General features: G+C 49.3%; 1 protein-coding gene across 1 annotated transcript in view; it reads left to right on the top strand.

Annotated features, from left to right (window-relative positions):
- Positions 1-19,604, top strand: part of NRG2 (neuregulin 2) — a 176,223-nt gene that overhangs the window by 108,812 nt on the left and 47,807 nt on the right. The window contains exon 2 of the mRNA XM_029960202.1: positions 9,566-9,737. Coding sequence (XP_029816062.1) covers positions 9,566-9,737 — 172 coding nt within the window. The remainder of the gene's footprint in view (positions 1-9,565; positions 9,738-19,604) is intronic.

The following is a 19,604-nucleotide window of genomic DNA, read 5'->3' as shown; positions in this document are numbered from 1 at the left end:
CCATAGAATGGTTTGGGTTGGAAGGAACCTTTAATATCATCTCATTCCATCCCCCTGCCATGGGCAGGGACACCTTCCACCAGCCCAGGTTGCTCCAAGCCCTGTCCAACCTGGCCTTGGACACTTCCAGGGATCCAGGGGCAGCCACAGCTTCTCTGGGCAACCTGTGCCAGGGCCTCCCCACTCTCACAGGGAAGAATTTCTTCCTGCAATGCTCCGTGATGGTCTGTCCTCCTGTCCTTGGGACAGCCCAGACAGGGCAGGCTGTCTCTGATAAAAGAATTTCAGCTCCCCTTTAACTGAGCTTTCCTCCCCCCTGTGTTTTAAAGCAACCCTCCTGTGATCCATAAAGCTGTAAAACACCGAGTAGGTTTTCTTCATCACTCTCTAGAACCAATGATATTCCACTAATGGCCATTTACATCTGCAAATCCTTCCCTGTAGCTTGAAACACAGCCTTCAGCACTGCCATGACGTAAGGGGTCTATATGTGGTTTCATGTACAGATTTCACAATAAACATTTAATGGAACAAGGGGGTTTTTTGCTAACTTAGATTGTTTTGTCTCCCGGGGTGAGGTTTTCAATCACTTTCCTTTAGTGATTGAAAGATGATGGATGCCACCCAGGTCTTTACCAGGGTACAAGGGCAAGTAATTTGTGCTTAGTGCTCAGTGACTGAAACAAAGGATTAATGTATTTTAAAGTTTTAGATGCTCCGGGTAATTCGTTTGTTGGCTGGCTCTGGACTGGCACTCCACACCATGTATGGGTGGGCAATTTTTCTAGCTGATTGTGAAGATAGAGATAAAGCTATATTTTATGAATTGCTGTTTCCAAGGTCATCTGGAAATTGAGCAGTTTATAAAACGTATCTTTGTTCAAAGATATATTTGATTATATAAAATATGATCCCAGAATCAATTGGGTACAAACAAGATGTTGCCTTTAGGGTTGAAAACACATTGTTAGAGGCATGAAGAGCAGAAATTGTCGCTGCTGTCTTTGTGTGGCTATTGTTTTTGGTCTTAATAGGAACAGAATGAATGACATTTTTCCACCAGACCACTTATGCTCAACTATACCTCCAGGACAACTTCCTGGCCAAAAATATTCAAAACAAACAAACACAATAGCAATTCTACTCCAATTACATTGTTTGCAAACCAGCTAGTGTTCATAGAGTACTAGGTTTGGCAAATCCAAGCACTTTGGCCCCTGGATTTTGATGTTGGGTGTCTGTGTGTGAATTATTTGTGGCTGTTGTGCCATTCAGGTGAGTGCTTGAGTGTCAGTGTGTATGGGCACCTCCAGCATTGCCGCCTAGTCTGTGATAAAAGCATTTCCTAGCTGTCTTAACAATTTGGGTGAGAAGCCTGGGCATTGGGAAGACATCCCCTTGCCCAGTGGCCAGATGCTCATTGATTTCAATGGAGCTGAGATTTCAGCCTCGAGCTCTGCACCAAATCATACACCAATTTCAAAACTTTCACTGGAAAGAATAACTAAATTTTTAACTGTGGGAAAGAGAAAGGCAGAGGAGGAGGAATATATCAGTTGCTCTTATATATGTGGAGCCAGAATTTGTAAGAGGAGGGTGAACTTTCTGGCACCTTTTCATAGAATCAGAATCATTGAGGTTGGAAAGGCCCTTTAAAACCCCATGGTTTATGCTGCTGGAGGGATCCTGTAGAGAGCAAACCTAAACCAGCAACTCTTGTAACTTCCCAGTCAACTTTCTTTGATGATGGGAATGGTCATGGAAGTACTGATTGTTGTAACTCACAGTTTTAAATACACATATAGTGCTGTGGATTGGTGTTGTAGTCATTCCTCCTCCCTGAGACAGAAGGCTACAGCAACCTGGTTAAGGAAAAAGAAACTTGTATTTTAGGAAGGTTGGAAGGAATAATACAGTTGTTCTGGCTCCAGCAAGGTTTCCACGCTCCACCCCAACCCCAAGTCTGCAGATCTCAGCCTTTTCAGCATCTTCACGCTTCCAGTCATCTGTGTCCTTTCCACATTGCTGTCTGCCCTGTGAATCAGCTGCATGAATGTTCTCAGAAGACCCTCTGGGACCTGGAGGAGTGGTTCCCACATTGTCATACTCGTGTCTGTGGCTGTCACAGTGGCACCTCTCCCAGGAGCACAGCGACGAGCCTGTGATTGCTGCTGGTGTCCCTCTGTGGGAAGGGCACAGCACAAGGTGCCTGCCAGGCAGGGAGTGCATCTCCCATGTCCTTGGAGAGCTTTGGGTTATCAACCCTTGCTGAAGCCTGTTCTTTGCAGTTACTGCACAGTGGAGGTGACATACAAACACTGAACGTGAGCCACATCATCTAGTGCTGGCTCCCATGGTGGAGTTCCTGCCATCTGAGGGTAGTGGGGCCCCTAGCACAGGTTGTCCAGAGAAACTGTGGCTGCTCCATCCCTGGACATGTCCAAAGCCAGGTTGGACAGGGCTTGGAGCAACCTGGGCTAGTGGAAGGTGTCCCTGCCCATGGCAGGGGGTTGGAATAAGATGAATTTTAATGTCCCTTCCAACCCAAGCCATTCTATGATTTCATGATTCTGTGATCACTGATCACAGAGAAACATGTCTATTTGTTAATTAAAAGGCCTAATAGTGTCTACAGCAAAACGCTGCCCCTTGGAAATTTAAATTTGTTTACCTGCCATGTGCCCCTGCCCAGCACCCTGAGATCTGAGGGAGCTGCTGCAAATGCTGCTGTGAGAATGTCTGACTGTCCTTTTGGCATAAACTGAAACATAAGTTGCCTGAAGCATAAAGCACATCACAGATATTACATTATATTTAATATTCTGGGTTTGGAGGCTGTAGTTACGCACTGGGGGGCTGTGGCAGAGGCTGGTGGGGGGGGATGTGTCACTGTGACACCAAGGTTCTCTCCCGCAGGCTCTGGGCTGTGTGTGGGCTGGGGACGTTGTGTCCATCCGTGCAATAATGCCAGGGTTGCTCCACAGCTTCACTTAAATCCATCCCTGTTACTTCCAGGGGTATTGGAGGGTCACAGACTCCAAGGAGTTCTTCTGACCCTGCCACCAAGGAGCTGAGCTCTTGAGTTCCAGCTGCAGATGCTTTGGGGCACAGCAGGGACTGCCTTTTGCCCTCTCTGTGAAAACCTAGAAACAAGGAGGACAAACACTGGATGTATTAAGTGAGGCTTTTTTTCAAGTGGGTCCCATGTTTCCATTCTTTGTGGCACAAGGGAGCTTTCTTCAGAAAGGTCCCTTCTTTGAAGGGTTGGCATTTGCAGCCAGTACTGGTCAAAGAGTCCAGGGGGTCAGGAGCTGCTGCTGCTGCTGCTGAGGTTCAGGTTTGTCTCTTTGTCAAATAAAGGTCAAGTAAGACCCCAGCCAAAGGAGCATCACCTCTGATTGAAACAGTGGACAGCAAGCACACCAGAAGCAGTGGGACTGCATCAACCAAGAAGTGAGATGTATCAGCCCAATGGAGAGCATGCTGACCCCAAAGATATGTCTGGTGTCCCAGCTTCATGGTGATGCCTTGTGCCAGGATCATGTATCCTCACCTTGTAGTAGAGACGATGGAAATGGGAAAAATTCCTTTTGGTTAGGAGTCACTGCTTTTGCAAATGTTTCTGTTTGAATTTGGAGCAAGTCGAGGCTGCAAAATGTTTCCTATGCAAAGTTGAATTCTGGAGTTTTCCATGTGAGAGAACATTGAAAGTCTCCCATCTGAGATGCCCTGTGTAAAAGGGAAGGCCTGTGCAAGTAGTGAGACTTCAAATAGCGAAGCTGTGGGGATTCTCCAGGAGGATCTTAGGGAATAGCACCCTTTGAAACCTGGCTGGGGCAGGTGTTGTGCCTCCAGATCTTGTCCTTCAGTGACAAGGATCCTGGAAGCCTCAAGGACTGTGCCTGTAGCATCCTTTGGGTGCCAGGATTTCTCTGCAGGAGCTGCAGCTTCTCCAGCCCAGTGCAGGAGCCCAGGGGCTGGATGGCCCAGCACTGATGTGGAAGGGCTGTCCTGGGACCAACGGCTTGGGCAGCCTGAGGAACACAAAACCTCATTTCCAGGAGAGCCCCTGTGCACCTTCACTCCCCTTCTGGCAGAGGAGGAGTGTCCTGACCCAAGGATTGCAGCTGGCTGGGGGGAGTGTGCAGAGAGCCACCACTGATATAGGGGTGTCAAGGCATCACCTGTGAGTTTGTAGGTCTTAACTCTCCTTGCATCTCCCTCATTCCTGTGAGAAAACATTCTTTCAGCCTCCCTTTTCCGTGTCCAAGGGAATTCAAGCTAAGTTGCCTTTTCTCTCAGCTGCTCAGAGAGACACAGAAGGATCCTGTCCCCCCAGTTCTCCAGGTCCCCCTAACTAAACACTTTGCCACCCTCCATCTGCCAGGCAGTGTGGGGGAGCCTCCAGTGGTTCACACTGCACCCTTTGGAGGAGGCCAGGAGGATAAGTCCCATCTCCTCATGACATCAGTTGTGTGGAGATCCCAGATGTGCCTGGAGATTGTCTGCTCCAGAGGATTCCCGATGGCTTGGGAAGCAGTGCCTGTGTCTGGCTGTTACAGAGCTCACAGAGCACCTTTCCCAGGATGACTGCTCCTGCTTTTTGCTGCTGATGGGTTGTTTATGAGGGATGCTCTGTGGGTGGGATGTGGTTTTGTCACCGCTCCATTGTTGGACTCTGTTTGGGCACTCTGCCCGCCCGTGATTAATGATGTTTTGAGCTGAGGCTCCGAGGTGCTTGCAGGCATATTGCAGGTACCAGAAGTGAAAGAGGTGGTGTTGTCATCAAGGTACTTCAGTGTTATATCAAATGTAATCAGAAGTGAATTAATTAAAGCAATGTGTACATGGGAGTCCTTTTATGGCGGAGGTTCAAACAACCCTTGTTGCGTAGTTTAGAGCTCACTGGTTTAGGTTTTTGTAACCCTCTTTTCCCCGTGAGAAGGTGGTGACTTGGCAGCAGTTGCTATCAGAGGATAAACCTCTCTTGAAAAGGTGTCTTGACCAAACATGGTTCCTAAAACAGTTTAGGAAATCATGTGCATTTGTTGATCCTGACCCTGGCATGTTTTAGGGTTAATTCTACCCAGCTAGTGTAGGCTGGGATCTAACAGTTGCTGGGGTTTCATCTGACCTCGGGGTGAGCAAAAACCTGTAGAAAATCTGCGTTTATTGCTGGTCTCAGCTCTACCAAGATGCAACCCTCCTTTCTGCAGCACAACCCACCCTCAGCGTGGTTGTCTATTAGAAAAATTGCCTGGAATGCAGCTGGTCCCTTTGTCCAACACCTCAGGCGTTGTGAGGCTTGTGGCTCTTCACCCCGTGGAGAGGAGGATCAAATTTGGATAGAGGAGGGGTTGACAGGACTGCAGGGTGACCAGAGATAGATCCTAAGCTGTATCTTCAGTCTGACAAGCACAACCAAAACCCTCCTCCCGTTTTGGTGAAGCTGGAGGCAGGGGGAGCCCAGCTTGGAGGAGACCATGAGCTGGCAGGGCAGTTCTGTGAGATCCAGAGGGTGGAAAGCTGGAACAGCAGCTTCAGCTCAGCCTGTGCCAGGGGGATGAGGTGACTTGGGTGACCCTGGGTCAGTGCTTCATTTCTGATCCCATCTGAGCAGCAGTAACCTGTGAGGAAAAGGCTGGGGAGCTGGGAATTGATGGAAACATGGGGAAATTGGACCTGGACCCTGCCTGGTATACACCTGAGCCTGTTTGCCTGGGATAGTGTGTTATTTTGATACGAATTAAGCTGGGGACTTTGTTTTCCTGGAGTGTTTGAAAAGGTACCAAGCAAGGAGGCGATTAAAATGACCCAAAATGTTCAGAGCACTAAATAAAGGGAGCACTTTTAAGATCCTCACATCTGTTTGAATGACACTCATGGCTTTCTGAGCTGCAACTCTGTCATTTGAACAGGGCAGAGATGAGAAATGAGGCAAAAGCTGAAAATGAACCAAAATGTAAAACTTTGACATACTCCAGTGTTAGCACTCCATGTGCTGCTTTGGCCTCTCATGCTACTTTAGTTTACTGCTGGAAAAGGTTGAAAGGTGATTCAGTCATAGTTTACAAGTACCTAAAAAGGAAAGGGGTTTCTGGTTGCTAGATGGGGTTCAAATTTACCAGAGAAAGGCAGAGAGATCTCTTGGCTGGAAGCCAAAGTTAGAGAAGTTCATACTATGAGTAAGGGCTGCAGTTTAAACAATGCAAGTAAAAACCAGAGGAAAGTCTTTGGCTGGAATTAAGCAGAGTCATCAGCAGTTAATGGCTCTAAATGAGGGTTTCTGTGTTTTTCTGAAAGATGCAGGAATTACGAAGTGAGGCTTTCCAGCCCAGAGAAGCCCTTCCCGGAGACCAAGGCCAGGCTTCCCTTTTGGCCAGAGCATGGCTCTGGGTGCTGTGTCCCAGGCCTGGGGCTCTGCCTGCTCTTCCCACGCTGCTGTCCAAGCACAAGCCACACTGCAGAGCAGCAGTGAGGGCGCAGATGTGCTGTGTGTCAGGGAGCACAGCTCTGCTTCTCTGTGCACAGCGCTTTTCCCAGGCACAGTCCAGAATATTTCTGGGCTGGATTCCCCTTTCACTGCCCTGCCTGATTCAACTGGGGAATTACAGTCCATGACATGTGGCTTGGAGCTGAATGCACTGCCCCTGTAGTGAGACACCAAATCCATGCAGACTGGGGAGGAAAGATGTTCTCCTCCCTTTATCTGGGCAGGACTCTCTGCTGCAGGGATGGGATGCAACGTGTGAGTGTCAGATCCACCTCTGCCACCCTTGGCATGTGCCTCTTGGGACCTGCTTGTTTAGGAATATCCTGGAATTTATAACCAGTGGCCAAGAGCAAAAGGTGCAAGAGGTGCAGAGATTTGGGTGAGATGTGCTTCATGTTAGTGGGGAGGAACTGGGGAATGGAGATCTTGGAAGATTTCTTGCCTGTCCTTGGCAGTCTCCTTACACAGTCTCCAGGTTTCTGGGATTTGCCCTGTTCTTGCTAGCATTTTGGGGGAGAGGGGCAGGGTTGCACACCTTTCTCTCAGGAGAAAGGTGCTTCATAATTCTGCAGACCACAAGGCTGGAAATAATATGAAGCAGATACACCCCTGCCAAGGTCAGAACCTTCCCAGTATTTAAGGCATATGGATACTGTTGGCATGGGACAGGGTGACCTCGGGGTGCAATAGGAGCAAACTGACACACACAATCAGACAGAATAAATATTTGATAGAGTCTATTTCTCTCTGCCCCAAAATAACCCCTATAAAAGCAAGGTCCTGTTTACCTTCCTGGCTCTCCATGCACAGTGTTCTGAGAAGAGACAAACTCTCCTCTCCATTCCCTGCCTTCCCACTCTTCTGGGCAACCCATTTCCAGGCAAGGATCAGGGATATGGGCTTCACAAAACCCACGACACCTTGGGTTTTCACTGAATTCCTGAGACTTGGGGAAAGCTTGAGATGGTTTTTGGTCAGAGGCCTCTCTGTGCCAAGGCACAGTGACCTGGGAAGCAGTGCCAGATATCAGTGTGCAGCCTGCAGTGATTGCCTGCAGCTGACCAGGTGCTTTTTGTACTGTCCCTGTCCCATCAGAATCATGGAATGGTTTGGGTTGGATCAACCTTAAAAAACCTTAAAGCTTATCTCGTTCCACCCCCTGTCATGGGCAGGGACACCTTCCACTAGCCCAGGGTGCTCCAAGCCCCGTCCAACCTGGCCTTGGACACTTCCAGGGATGGGGCAAGCACAACTTCTCTGGGCAGCCTGTGTCAGGACCTCCCCACCCTCACAGGGAAGAATTTATTCTTAAAATCTAATCTAAGTCTACCCTCCTGCAGCTTAAAGTCATTGTCTTCATCCTACCAAGCCTACCCCTGCCCCCCGTCCCCATCCTGCTGCCTGTGGCATGGGTTTCTGGGGAGCCTGTAGAGGGGCTTGGGCATGCAAAAATAACAGTTGTGAAGAATATTTGGTGGGGTTTATTGTTCTATTTATTTACTGTCTTTTCCCTTGGTGTGTAAACATCCTTTGCACTCCTGGATCTTCAGTTTGCTCCTTTGCTGTGGCACCACTGGGGCTGCAGTGGAAGGTCTGATGTGCTTGGGACTGGACCTGCTGTGTTACCCACCCAGGGCTCTGGGTTTGCCTTTCAGTCACCGTGAGCTTTGCTCAGCTAATTCCTGTTACCCCAAATTGTTCCATTTCTATCTGCGTTTGTATCTTTCTGATTAAGGACAATTTAGCTTCTCCTTCCCGTGAGGAACATGAGAGTCTTCAGAACTTCCTACCACAGGAGCCTGATGATCACTGTGCTTTTTATCTTTTATAAGATCCCTTTTGGTGAAAACAGTCTTTAAATAATACCAATCTATGAAAACTTAGCTTGGCTTGAAGAACAAGACATACAAAGATCTGTAAAATAGTGATTGCTGTAATAAACCCATCCAGTTCCTCCACCTTTGAGTGCTCTGCCATATCACAAGATCAGAATGCACGAGGCAATTAGAAGGTGGTTTGTGCATGTTAGACAGAGGAAATGCTCCATTTGTAACTCATCTTAGACAAGGAAACCATCGGTACCAATACTCTCAAGGCAAAACCAGCAAGCTGCTGGGTTTTTTTAAGGTTAATGCTGAGAATGAAAGAGGGAGCTAGAAGAGTGCAGAGCCGTCAGTTGAAAGAAAAATTGCAAGCCTGCTAATCCTTTCTTGTCAGGTTTGATATAAAGCCTGGCAGAGATTGATAAGAAGTGTCTCCCTCTCTGTCTGATGTTCCAGGTGCATGGCAAAAATCACTTCTCTGAAACACCCACATACAGAGCCAGGCTCCAGACTGGAAAGGCTGCTGGCCAGCCTGACACTGCTGGCCTAAGACAATTTTATATGCCTATATTCTTTCACTTTTCTGCTTGCAGCCTGAAGAATGATTGTCCTTCCCCTTCTCATCCTTTATACATGCAGGTTTTTATTGCAGCCCCTCTCAGTGCTGCTGGCCCTGCCCTGCTCAATGACCATAGGTCTTCTCAGCAGGCACGGAGCATCCCTGACACATTGCTGGGGAACAGGGGACCTCTCCCTGTGACCTGCCTCTGCTCCTTCTGCAGCAAAACATTCTGGCTGGGGCTGGTGAGGCTGTGGGATTGGCAGCATGCCCATGGAAGCCGCAGGGGTCATGTAGGTGTTGGCAATCAGCAGCAGCAATGGCAGGGAACAGGGGAAAACAGTCTCTGAAGAGCTTGGTGGGAGAGCCTGGAGAGCCCAGCAAACCCCTGTGCTGGCAGGAGACACAGGGGTCCTGCCTGTGTGGGTAGGGGCAGCTATGGAACCATCAGGGCTGGTCATGTGGAACCCCCAGAGCCAGGGGCTCCCTCTGTTCCCCACATGGACATTTCTGCCTCCCTGCTCCTTCCCTGACCGTGCTGGTTCCCCCTGGGCAGCCCCTCTCCCTCATCACGCAGCAGTGGGGGCAGAAGGTGCTTTTCCCAGGGCAGGGGGCTCGGTGGGCTCCTGCTGTGTGTGTGCAGCCTCTGGAAGAGGCAGGTCTTACAGTGTCTCGTTTCTCTTCTTGCAGCTGTTGCCCCCAAACTGAAGAAACTGAAAAGCCCGAACGTTCACGTGGGTGAGAGGATTTCCCTGAAATGTGAGGCGACTGCCGGCAACCCTCAGCCATCCTACAAATGGTTTAAAGATGGCAAAGAGCTGAAGAAGAGCAAAGACATCCGGATCAAGTATGGGAATGGGAAGTAAGTATGACATGGGGCTGCTCTGCCTCTGCTCACTGAGTGTTTGGGTCCAGGGACTGTCTGGCTGGAGGTGCTGCTGCTCCCCCCAGGTCACTGCTGAGCAGCACTGAGGGGCTTCCTCAGAGCCACAGGCCCGTACTCAGCACATTTACCATGCCTGGGAGAGCGAGCAAGATTCCCAGTGTCCCCAGAGAGTAGTGGAGAGAGGAGCAGGGTAAGAGTGTCATCAGAGGCAGGTGCCCAGCTACCTGGGGAGACAAGGCTTTCCCTGCCAGCTGTAGGCTGGTTGGAGGCATCTCAGCTTACCTGTGGGGGGTGGTTTGGATGCAGAAGTTATCCAAACTCAGCTGTCGCCTCACCACCCACCCACAGGCCTGTGGGAGGAATTGGTTTGTTCTCTTCTGAATTTAGGTGGACGCAGGAACATCTAAGGCAACTGCAAGGATCACAGAATCACAGAATTGTCAGGGATGGAAGGGTCCTCTGGAGATCATCCAGTCCAAACCCCCTGCCAAGGCAGGGTGACCTGGAGCAGGTTACACAGGAATGTGTCCGGGTGGGTTTGGAATCTATCCAGAGAGGGAGACTCCGTGACCTCCCTGGGCAGCTGTTCCAGTGCTCTGCCACCCTCAGCGTGAAGAAGTTCTTCCTTATGTTAAGATGGAACTTCTTGTGTTTTAACTAATGGCTATTCCTCCTTGTCCAGTTGCTGGGCACCACTAAAAAGAGTCCAGCACCATCCTCTTGACACCCTCTGGAGATACTTGTACGGATTGATGAGATCCCCTCTCAGTCTTCTCTGGACTAACCAGGGCTGAGATGCAAGAGTATATCACAGTACTGTCTGACCAGGGACCACAATCACCAGTGGAGACCTTGTTGCATGCAAATCCCTGGACTGCTGCATCCAGGGAAAGCTCCATCAAGGCTGCTCCAAACTCCCCATGCAACAAAGCTCTTGGGTGACTGCTCTCAGTGAGTGTGACTCTCAAGACCACCTCATTCAAGCTGAGGGGTTCCCACTGGGAATTAATATAAATGGATCCATGTTGATATTTTTCAAGGGCAAATATTTACACATTATGTATCTTAAATTTATCCCATGATCATCCCTATGGTTACATTCATATATCCTGACCTAGGCAGCAGCAGTCAGCTTGCAACTGCCTGACCCCTTGGAAAACCTGAAACTAATTCTTTGCTAACATATGTTATATCTGAGTGTGCAAAGAGTAGCTTATTACGGACTTGATAGAGTAGCAATTTTTAAAATTAAAAACCACTAAAAAATCAGTTAGAAAAATCAGTCAGTGCTCGACTGGGACGTTGTCAGTTATTCTAATTTGATTTCAGTCCTGTTGGGTTTGATTTCAGAGTCACACCCAAGATGGTTGAACTCCTTCAAAATAACTCCAGGATTTGTTTTGGGATGAGGCAGAGGTGATCAGTGCTGGAAGCACCAGCAGATCCAGGATGACTGGATGCTGTCTACTCAGGAAGGGATGTCTGGGCTTGCAGGCAGCAGAGCTGTGCCTGCCTCTCTCCTCTGCTGCCCTCAGTGTTTTTGTGGCCCTTGTCAGCCTCATGGCCTTGCTTGTTTACTGATGGGCTCTGGAGCTGGGATGCCCTGGAGAAATGTCTGCACCACCCTCTGTATCCCGGCGTGGGAAGCCCGTCCATCCCATGGACACTGCACCCCTGCAGGCAGGCAGGGGTGTTGGGGAGCTATGTCCCTCACCAAACACCCAGCAAAACTCCCTGGGGTGGGATCCTCCCACGGCACCTCCCTGCTGTGTTCCCACATATCACAGTCCTTCCTTGCCTCCTGGCACCCCGTGTCTGGCACAAACAGGGACAGAAGGGCATCCCACCCACAGTGGTGCAGGGGGGACACGCACTCCCTGGGCCAGGGACAGAAACATATGGAAGAAGGTTGAACCTCTTTCCTCAGGACACTGCTGTCAAGTCATAATTTTGCATTTACCAGTTTCCATGGCAACACGTTGGCTCTCAGCCTTCCCGTGACAGGCCAAAGATGTGTGTGTGTGCTGGAAGGGCTTCCTGCTGGCAAAACAAGCCAAGGATAAACATTTTAAGGAAAGCCTCCTGCAGTGCCTGAGACTCCATCAGCAGCAAAGGTGTGAGCCCAAAGCATCCCTAGAATCACTTCCCATTCCAGCTTCTGCTCCCTGCTGCCATTAAAATGTGCTACTGAGTGGAGAGTTCACCTGTCTTGTGCTGGGACCAGGCTATGGAGACTGGGCTCAAGCAGCTGTTGGGCAGGGACAAGAGGAAATGGCCTCAAGTTGTGCCAAGGGAGGGGAAGGCTAGACTGGATATTAAGGAAAATTTATTCACCGAAATGGTGACCAGGAATTGGAACAGGCTGCCCAGGGAAGTTTTGGAATCACCATCCCTGGAAATATTCAGAAGATATGTAGATGTGGCACCTGGGGACATGGGTTAGTGGTGGCCTTGGCAGTGCTGGGTTAATGGTTGGACTCGATGATCTCAGGGGTCTTTTCCACCTTTAATGATTCTGTGATTCTGTGGGACAGCTCTGAGATGACAACCCCCTGTTAAGCATTTGGCCCTTGTCAAGCAGTCAGCAGTGCAGGAACACTTATCCAAGCAGGTCTGTGCCTACCTGGGCTGGCATTCCCACCTTTCTCCCCTCCACTGGGTTTGCTGGGTCTCAGTGCTGAAAATCCCTCCAGGCAGAGTGTCCACTGGCATTGGACCTGCCTCATTCCAGTCTTGTCTGCATGGAACAAACATTAAAAATTGCTCAGTGCAGGCTGAGGGTCCAGGAGCCCTTTTGACTCTGATGTCTTCATTATGTAGCTGGTGGGGCTGAGTTTAATAGAGGGACACGGGATATGGGTGTAAATCATTACTTCCAGCATGTTAGGAGAGGACTCCAGGGAAGGATAAGCATCCTAAACTGTAAAGCTCTGAAAGGAAATCTTACCCTCTGATGATTAATTCAAGAATGATGGGGTTTATACATCTGCCTCCACTTAAGAAATAACACTGGTCTCCAGATAATCCTCTGTGCTTCCTTTCAGTTCCGAGTAGAGTGGGGGTCTCAGAGGGTCAGAAATGGGGCACTGGGGAGGGACCTTCACAGAGAAGGGACACAAGGCAAAAAGCTTCTCAGACAATGCAGGACCTGACCAGGTGCACAGGAACATTTCTTTAGAAGTGTGATCCAAAGACCTGATGGAGTTTTCTGCCGGAGCCAGGGAAAAGGAGCCCCCCAGGATGTGGAGGTGTTGTCCATGGTGTTTCCCTTGGCCCTGTGAGTCCCTGGCAGAGCTGGGCACAGCTCTGCATTGGAATCTGTCTGCAACTCTGTGACCCTTAGCATGCAGAGGCATGGGATGGGAGATATGAAGAGCATGGTTGCCCTCTGTGACTCATTCCTGGCTTTCCTCCCCCCATAAGTTTAAAGAGCCTGGAGGTCTCTGGAAGGCATAATTGAAGCCCTCTTATTTTATGATCAGGTTTTCATCTGATCCCTAGAGTAGGAGATCTCTTTAAAAATAAGGGATGTATGTGTTGTAAGGAGGAGAGGAGCATTTGACTGCATGTCAGCTCTTCACCTTTTCCATCAATCATCTTCCCTCCTGTTTTTAAACTTACCAGCAAAGCTTCTGGTGCCATCAGGCAAAGGAGTCAGGTTTTTTTTTTTCAATGGATATTTGCTGGAGGGAGGGGAACAATTCTGATTCCTCCTTTCTGAACTACATGTTCCATCTGTAATTAGTGTGACAGGCTGGGGCAAGCCTGGCTTGCACGAAGGAGAAACTTCTCTTTAAGGTGGAAGAAATTATTGGCCGGAATTTTATCTCCATCTCAATTTGAATAAAACACGGTTGATGGGGAACCTAGAGCAATTACCCAGAAAGAATTGCCTGTGGCAGTGGAAGCACAGCCTAGCGAGTGGTTCTCTCTCTGAGCTGCCAAAGTGATGCCATTTTCAGCTGAGTGTGGCTGTGATCTGACTGATGCCTCTGGCTCCTGTGAGGTTTAGTTGGGTTTTGACTCCCTGACTATCCTGGCAAACAGTCAAATGCCAGCTGTGAAGAAAGCCAAGGGAGTTACTGTTTGTGGAGGTGTGGAGAACCTTCCCCACTTGAAGTCATGCTGAGTGCTCAGCCTGGGACATGTAGATCCTCAGCTGGAGTCCAGGAGCCTGATAGTCCCCGAGCTGTGGCTGTCCTTACAGCCCCTTCTCTTTGTGTGCTCTTTCACCAAGGGAGATGAAGCAGGCGTATCATTAGGTTGGAGAGGGATGGCAGTTCAGTTTGGGACAGGCTGACCATATGACATCCCTTGGGAGTAGTGTCCTACTTTCAGTATCACCAGGAATCCCTATTGTTAGCCTGTAAGTGGAGCCAAGGGATACCCTCCTCTCCTGTTTCTGTACAGTAGTCCCTCAGGCGATACCAGTTGGAGCAGATTCATTGCTGGGGTCTTCCTTGCAGGGCTCCCAGTTGTAGATTATTCCCCACCCACAATGAATGGGGCTGTGGTCTTCCCTGTACAGCTCACTGCACTGGAATGAAGGCAAAAAAAAATAATAATGCCAAAGCAGCAGGGGAAAGAGAGTGCCAATAAAGATAAATGATTTCCTAATTAAGCCTGGAGACAAGGAGGGGCAAAGAGGACTGTTGAAGCCTTGTGGGAGCCAGAGTGAACCCAAGCAGGCTATACCACCACTCTGGCAGGGGTCTTCGGGCTGACATTTTTAAACAAAGGAAAAGGCTCATTTGACAATGGATCTTGCAAGAGCAATTCCAGATGCCTTGAAGCAAAGACTCTTCTCAAGCACCGGTGTTGTTACGATCACCAGGGGAGCTGCTGCCTTGCTAACTCTCACGATGTCATTATGAGTCTCCGATATTTGGGATTTGGTTTTAGCTGCTGAGGGCACTTTATTGGAGGGGGGTGTGAAGGAGAGAATCTCCTTTGTTTGTCTGCTTGTTGTTTTAGAGGAGATGATGGACATCATCTTGGCCAATGCACCTGGGACCGAACCAGGGAATTTGAGAACTGAAAGGAGAAGCAGTTGGGCCTTGAGCTTGAACAATCCACAAACTCTGCAAATTGGGGCTGCTGAGAGAGTCAGGGAATGGACATTTAATCAAACCTGACTGAGTTACAGTTGCTAACAAGTTATGGTCAGAGGCTGGGCTGCTTCAGCTGATGGTGTGTGCAAACATAGAGGTGGAAGGAGCTCTATTTGCCTGAAATTTTGTGTGGTTTTCACAGTGATGTTGGTTGCTTAAAAAAAAAACAACCACAACCTCTCCCTATAGACCTTCGCCCACTGTGGTTGCAAAATGTCACAGATTAGGCTGAGGGCCTCATTGAGACAGGAGCTGAAATCCCATTCACTTCTTTAAGTTAAAATGCTTTGCCTTAGGGATGAGGGCTGAGGCTGCTGGCAGTTCATCTGGGGCAGCACATCATGTACCTGCAGCCATGAATTATCCAGGTTCCCCTTGCACTTCATGGATCAGACACTGGTGAGGATCTGTCACATGTACCAGCTGCAGAAAAATGACTTGGGGAGAAAAGAATGACATGCATCCAATAGGCTCCAAACTCGGAAAGGAGACCCAAAAGTGTAACTAAATCTCTTGCACACCCTGTGTACCACCCCAGTGATGGTTCACAGAGGTTTTGGAGGGGTAGTTTCCTGACCATGTGAAGGTGCCACCCCTTTCCCATGATCTGTGTTTCACAAAATACTCTTTCTTGATCTATTTGCAGCCTGCTTGTCTCCATTCCTGGGCTCTGCCCAGGGCTATCCCCTAGGCAGCTGCTTTTAGTATGGCACCTTCCCCTCCTCCTCCCTTGACTCTTTATAATTAATAGGCTTTGCTTTAAAGGTCCTCTCAGGCCTCTCTCCCCCTCTTCTGGCAATCCCTGAAGTTTTGGTGCTGCCTCTGATCTGCCCAGCATATCAATCAGCCTCTGTCTGTGATATGATTCCAAAGCAGGACCTCTGTGCCTTCTCCTCAGCAGCACTGACCCTCTCTTCCCTCCCCACCACGGAACCAGCTCGTGGGTTGGTTCCTGAGATAGTGAGACCTGGGCACCCTGTGGGGGTCTTGTCTCTGTGTTGAGGTCATACACTTTTTGGGATAGCGAGGTATTTGTTCCACATTTGATGCTGGGAAGTCCCTGGCTCTTGGGAATCTGTTAGAGCCTTCCTGTGTGAGATCACAGGAAGCAGGGAAAGAACCTGCTCTGAGGTGGCCTCAGAGTACTGCTCCAGGATCTACATTTTCTCTAAGGAATTGAAATCCTGGCATTGGGCTTGGAGGAAACATTTGTGGGATGGATCAATTACCTTGAATTCCAGGAGAAAGTAATACATGTGACCCTGCACTGACATCATGTCTGCCTCAACCTGAACCCAAACCTCCACTTTTATGCATTTTATTGATGTCATTCCCTGGCAGGTGCCACAGCCTGGCCTGGCACAGAGAGCAGCAGCACACAGAGGTTTGTCTTTCCACAGAACAGCCACCAAGTCCACTCCAGGGACTGGTGTGGCTGTGTGTCACTGCCTCTGCTGCCCTACACCTCTTCCCGCTGCCGGAATACCCGAGGCTGCATTTGAGGCTGGACAGGGGTTGCACAAGTGACCCTGCTCTTTGGAGTGTACTTATTGATCTTTTCCCCTTGTGTTGACACTGCCCAACCCAGAAGTGACTCCAGCTCTGAGACCAGTGTCAGTGTCAGCTCTGCAGAGTGAGGACTGGTCGAGTCTTCCTCTTAAAATCAGCCTGTCCCAAGCCTGGGCACAGAGAGACCACAGCACTGCTGAGCAGAGAAGGGGCAAATCTGCTTTTCAGGTTAGAACAGCACTTTAATGTCGGGGGACAGGGGTAGGAGAGAGCAGGCAGAGGGGGTCAGGGGATGGTTGGTCCCGTCCTGGGCACCACAAGGACATGCACTGTTCCCCACTGCCCCAGCAGGTCAAACACGGAGCGGGGCAGACGATGGTGTGAGGGGAGGAGGAAGGAGGCCTTTGCCCACTGCAGAAGGGATGATGGCCAAGCTGAAAAGTCCAAACCTTCCCACCCTTACCCCTTTTATTTGATTGCTTTGCTTGAGGGCATTTTTGTCCCCTTTCCCATCTTTCTGTGGCTAACACTGAGCTGGCCAGATCACGCTCTGGAGCACACAGCAGCCAGTGTAGGACATGAGTTTTTCTCAAGCACTGCAAGCACAGCCATCTTGCCCAGCTCTGCTGTGTTCTGTTGAGAACAGCTTGAAAGGCAAGGAAGAGGTCGGGGTGGCTTCCACATGGATGGTTATTCAAGGGAGAGGATGCTCCTGGCTGTTCCTGCCCTGCTGGACAGAGGGGCTTTGCCATAGCCATCCCCGTGCTGTCCGTGCATTGCAGTGATCCCTTCTGCCTTATTTTATCCCACTGAGTGCTGGGGAAAATAAATGTGTTCCCTGAGAGCCCCTGCTCCAGCTGGTGGGGCTGCCCAGTGTTTGATGGCTGCTGGACAGCACTTGTGGATTGTAACCTGGATATTCTGAATCTTCTTGCCAATCATTAACCTGCTCTCCCGGGGCAAAAGCAGCGCGGTGCAGAGTGCCAGGACAGCACGTAGGCACCAATTAAATCTCTGGCAGGATGTAATCAGTGCATGTTACAGCCATTGCTGGCCTTCCTGCTCCAGTCAATTCCAGTGTGCCTCCTGCCACTGGCTCTCTGAGCAAACAGAGGGGTATGGAGTTAATGGGTAACCACGGCAGTGCAGCCAGTGTGTCCTTTGCAAGGGTCATGTTTGGGAATTTCCTTTTCCTAGGGTTTCAGGTGTGTTTACTATGTGCAGTGCTCTTCATTGACAATTTTGGGGCTCCATGTGGTGTAGCATCCAAATTCTCTTCATCAGCTGATTCCTTGACTTCTTCATTACTCATGCGGCAGCTACCCTATTTTTAGAAGACTAATAAAACACTACAGCAGTAGTAATCCTAGAGCTATTCTTGTCCAGAACGATGCAGAAGTGGCTGAACTCTCACAGGGAACACGGAGTCCTCAGTGTAGGTGTCTCGGAGGCAGCTCATGGCAGCTGCTCTCCTGCTCCCACGCTCTGACATGAATGGCTTTGAAAGCAGATGACCTGGGAAAACGGCCCCATTTCCACTTGGCAGTAGGTAAGAGGAGAAAAATGATTCAAGCTTGACCAAAGTGCTGGTGGGAACACGACTGCTGTCATGAGAAGTTCCTCCTTGGCTGAGATGCAAGGCCTGTTTCTTCTCCTCTGATTGCACTGGAGGCCTCAGGGTCCAAGCTCACATTTAGATGTCTAACTCTGAGATGTCTAAATTACAGCCAGTGAAGCCACCCTTCTCAGCCAGAATTTGCCAGGATCTTTGTGTAGGTCCTGGCCAAGGGCTGATCTCCCTGTTTCCCATTGTAGTCTGGAGATTGGCACTGCAGAGGGTGATTTACTCATCCCTCCAAACTGCCCTCTGGGGGACTCTTTTCTCTTGGTCAGAAAGGTATTTTGGGGGATCTTCTTTTGGCCAGGCTGAAGGTCTCCTTGTGAATCCTATCCCTCAGTGCTTGCAGACAGCATATTCCCCATGGCTTATCCCTCCACTGGCACTACAGGAGATAATTAGTGAGTGGCTAAGTCATATGTGCTGAGGGTCAGGAAAGACAATGAGGCAGATTTTCCCCCGGAGTAAAGAGATGTCAACAGAGTTGCACTGCAGTGAAATGATGGGATCTGTCAGTGACCCTGGCCCTTTCACTGAGCAAACAGCCCGGGGCAGTGACTTCCTCCAGAAGAATGGCATCCTCTGGCAGCCAGGCACCCTTGTGAATGCACATGTAGGGCTCTCCCAGGGACTGCTGTCCCTGGGAGACACACTGCCCACGAGGCTTCATCCAAAACTCCAGGGCACAGCAGAATTCCTCGGACACTGCTACTTGGTGTTTCTGTGAAATCATCCCTCAACCCGCACGAGGACAAAGTACCTGCCCTTGGGGGCAGCAGGAGGAAGAACATGACCTTGAAAAACTGATTTCCAAAGGAGTTTTGAGATGCTTCAGTAGCACTTGGAGATGGTAAAATAGAACAGAGACAGACTGGTCACCTTTGGCACACACAGATCAAGCGAGGACTAGTCTCTTTGACATCCTTCAGCTCAGTTCTTCTTCAGGCCTTATCCATGTTAATTAAAAGGCCCTTGGCTAATGCTGTGAAGCAAGGTGTCTCTCTGGCTGTTTCAGTGCTTCCCAGAAGAGGAAAATTCTCTTTACAGTGGCTAGGCTCCACATTAAAGCTGATCCATATCTCTACCCTTCATCTCTTTTCCCCCAAGTCTGTTACCTGACATTTATACAGCACAGTGTGAAGACCAAGAGTGGCCACGCCACTGGCCTGAGGTATGAACAGCAAGAAAAAGCTCTTGATTTTTCAAGGGGATCTTACAATCCAGGAGAATTTCAACAAACTGTGTTGACAAGTAAAAATAAGCTCTTTTGACAGTACAAGTCTTGTACATTAAAACAAAATAATCCCCTTTGGTTTGACTTTGATGCTGCTATGCTCTAAATGCCAACATCACTCTTTATTCTCTCTGGTAAAAGACCAGATGTCTCTCATCCTATTCTTGGTGATGAATCTGTCAAGTGTGGCCCCTTTCATTACCCTTTTGTGTCACCAATAACACCTTAATTCATATCTTTGGGACTAAAACCCCTTATCTGTAAGAGATCACTTTTCCAGTTGCTACACCTGGTGAAATGTGCTGTGGATTGAGATTATGATGCAGCCAGTTATGAGTAGAACATCTGTCCTCCAGCAGCTGAAGGCAGCG

The sequence above is a fragment of the Manacus vitellinus genome, unplaced genomic scaffold, assembly GCF_001715985.3.
Source record: "Manacus vitellinus isolate BGI_N305 unplaced genomic scaffold, ASM171598v3 scaffold_25_pilon, whole genome shotgun sequence".
Taxonomy (NCBI): Eukaryota; Metazoa; Chordata; class Aves; order Passeriformes; family Pipridae; genus Manacus; species Manacus vitellinus.
The sequence above is the reverse complement of the archived record's forward strand: the minus strand, read 5'-3'. Positions and strand labels throughout refer to the sequence as shown.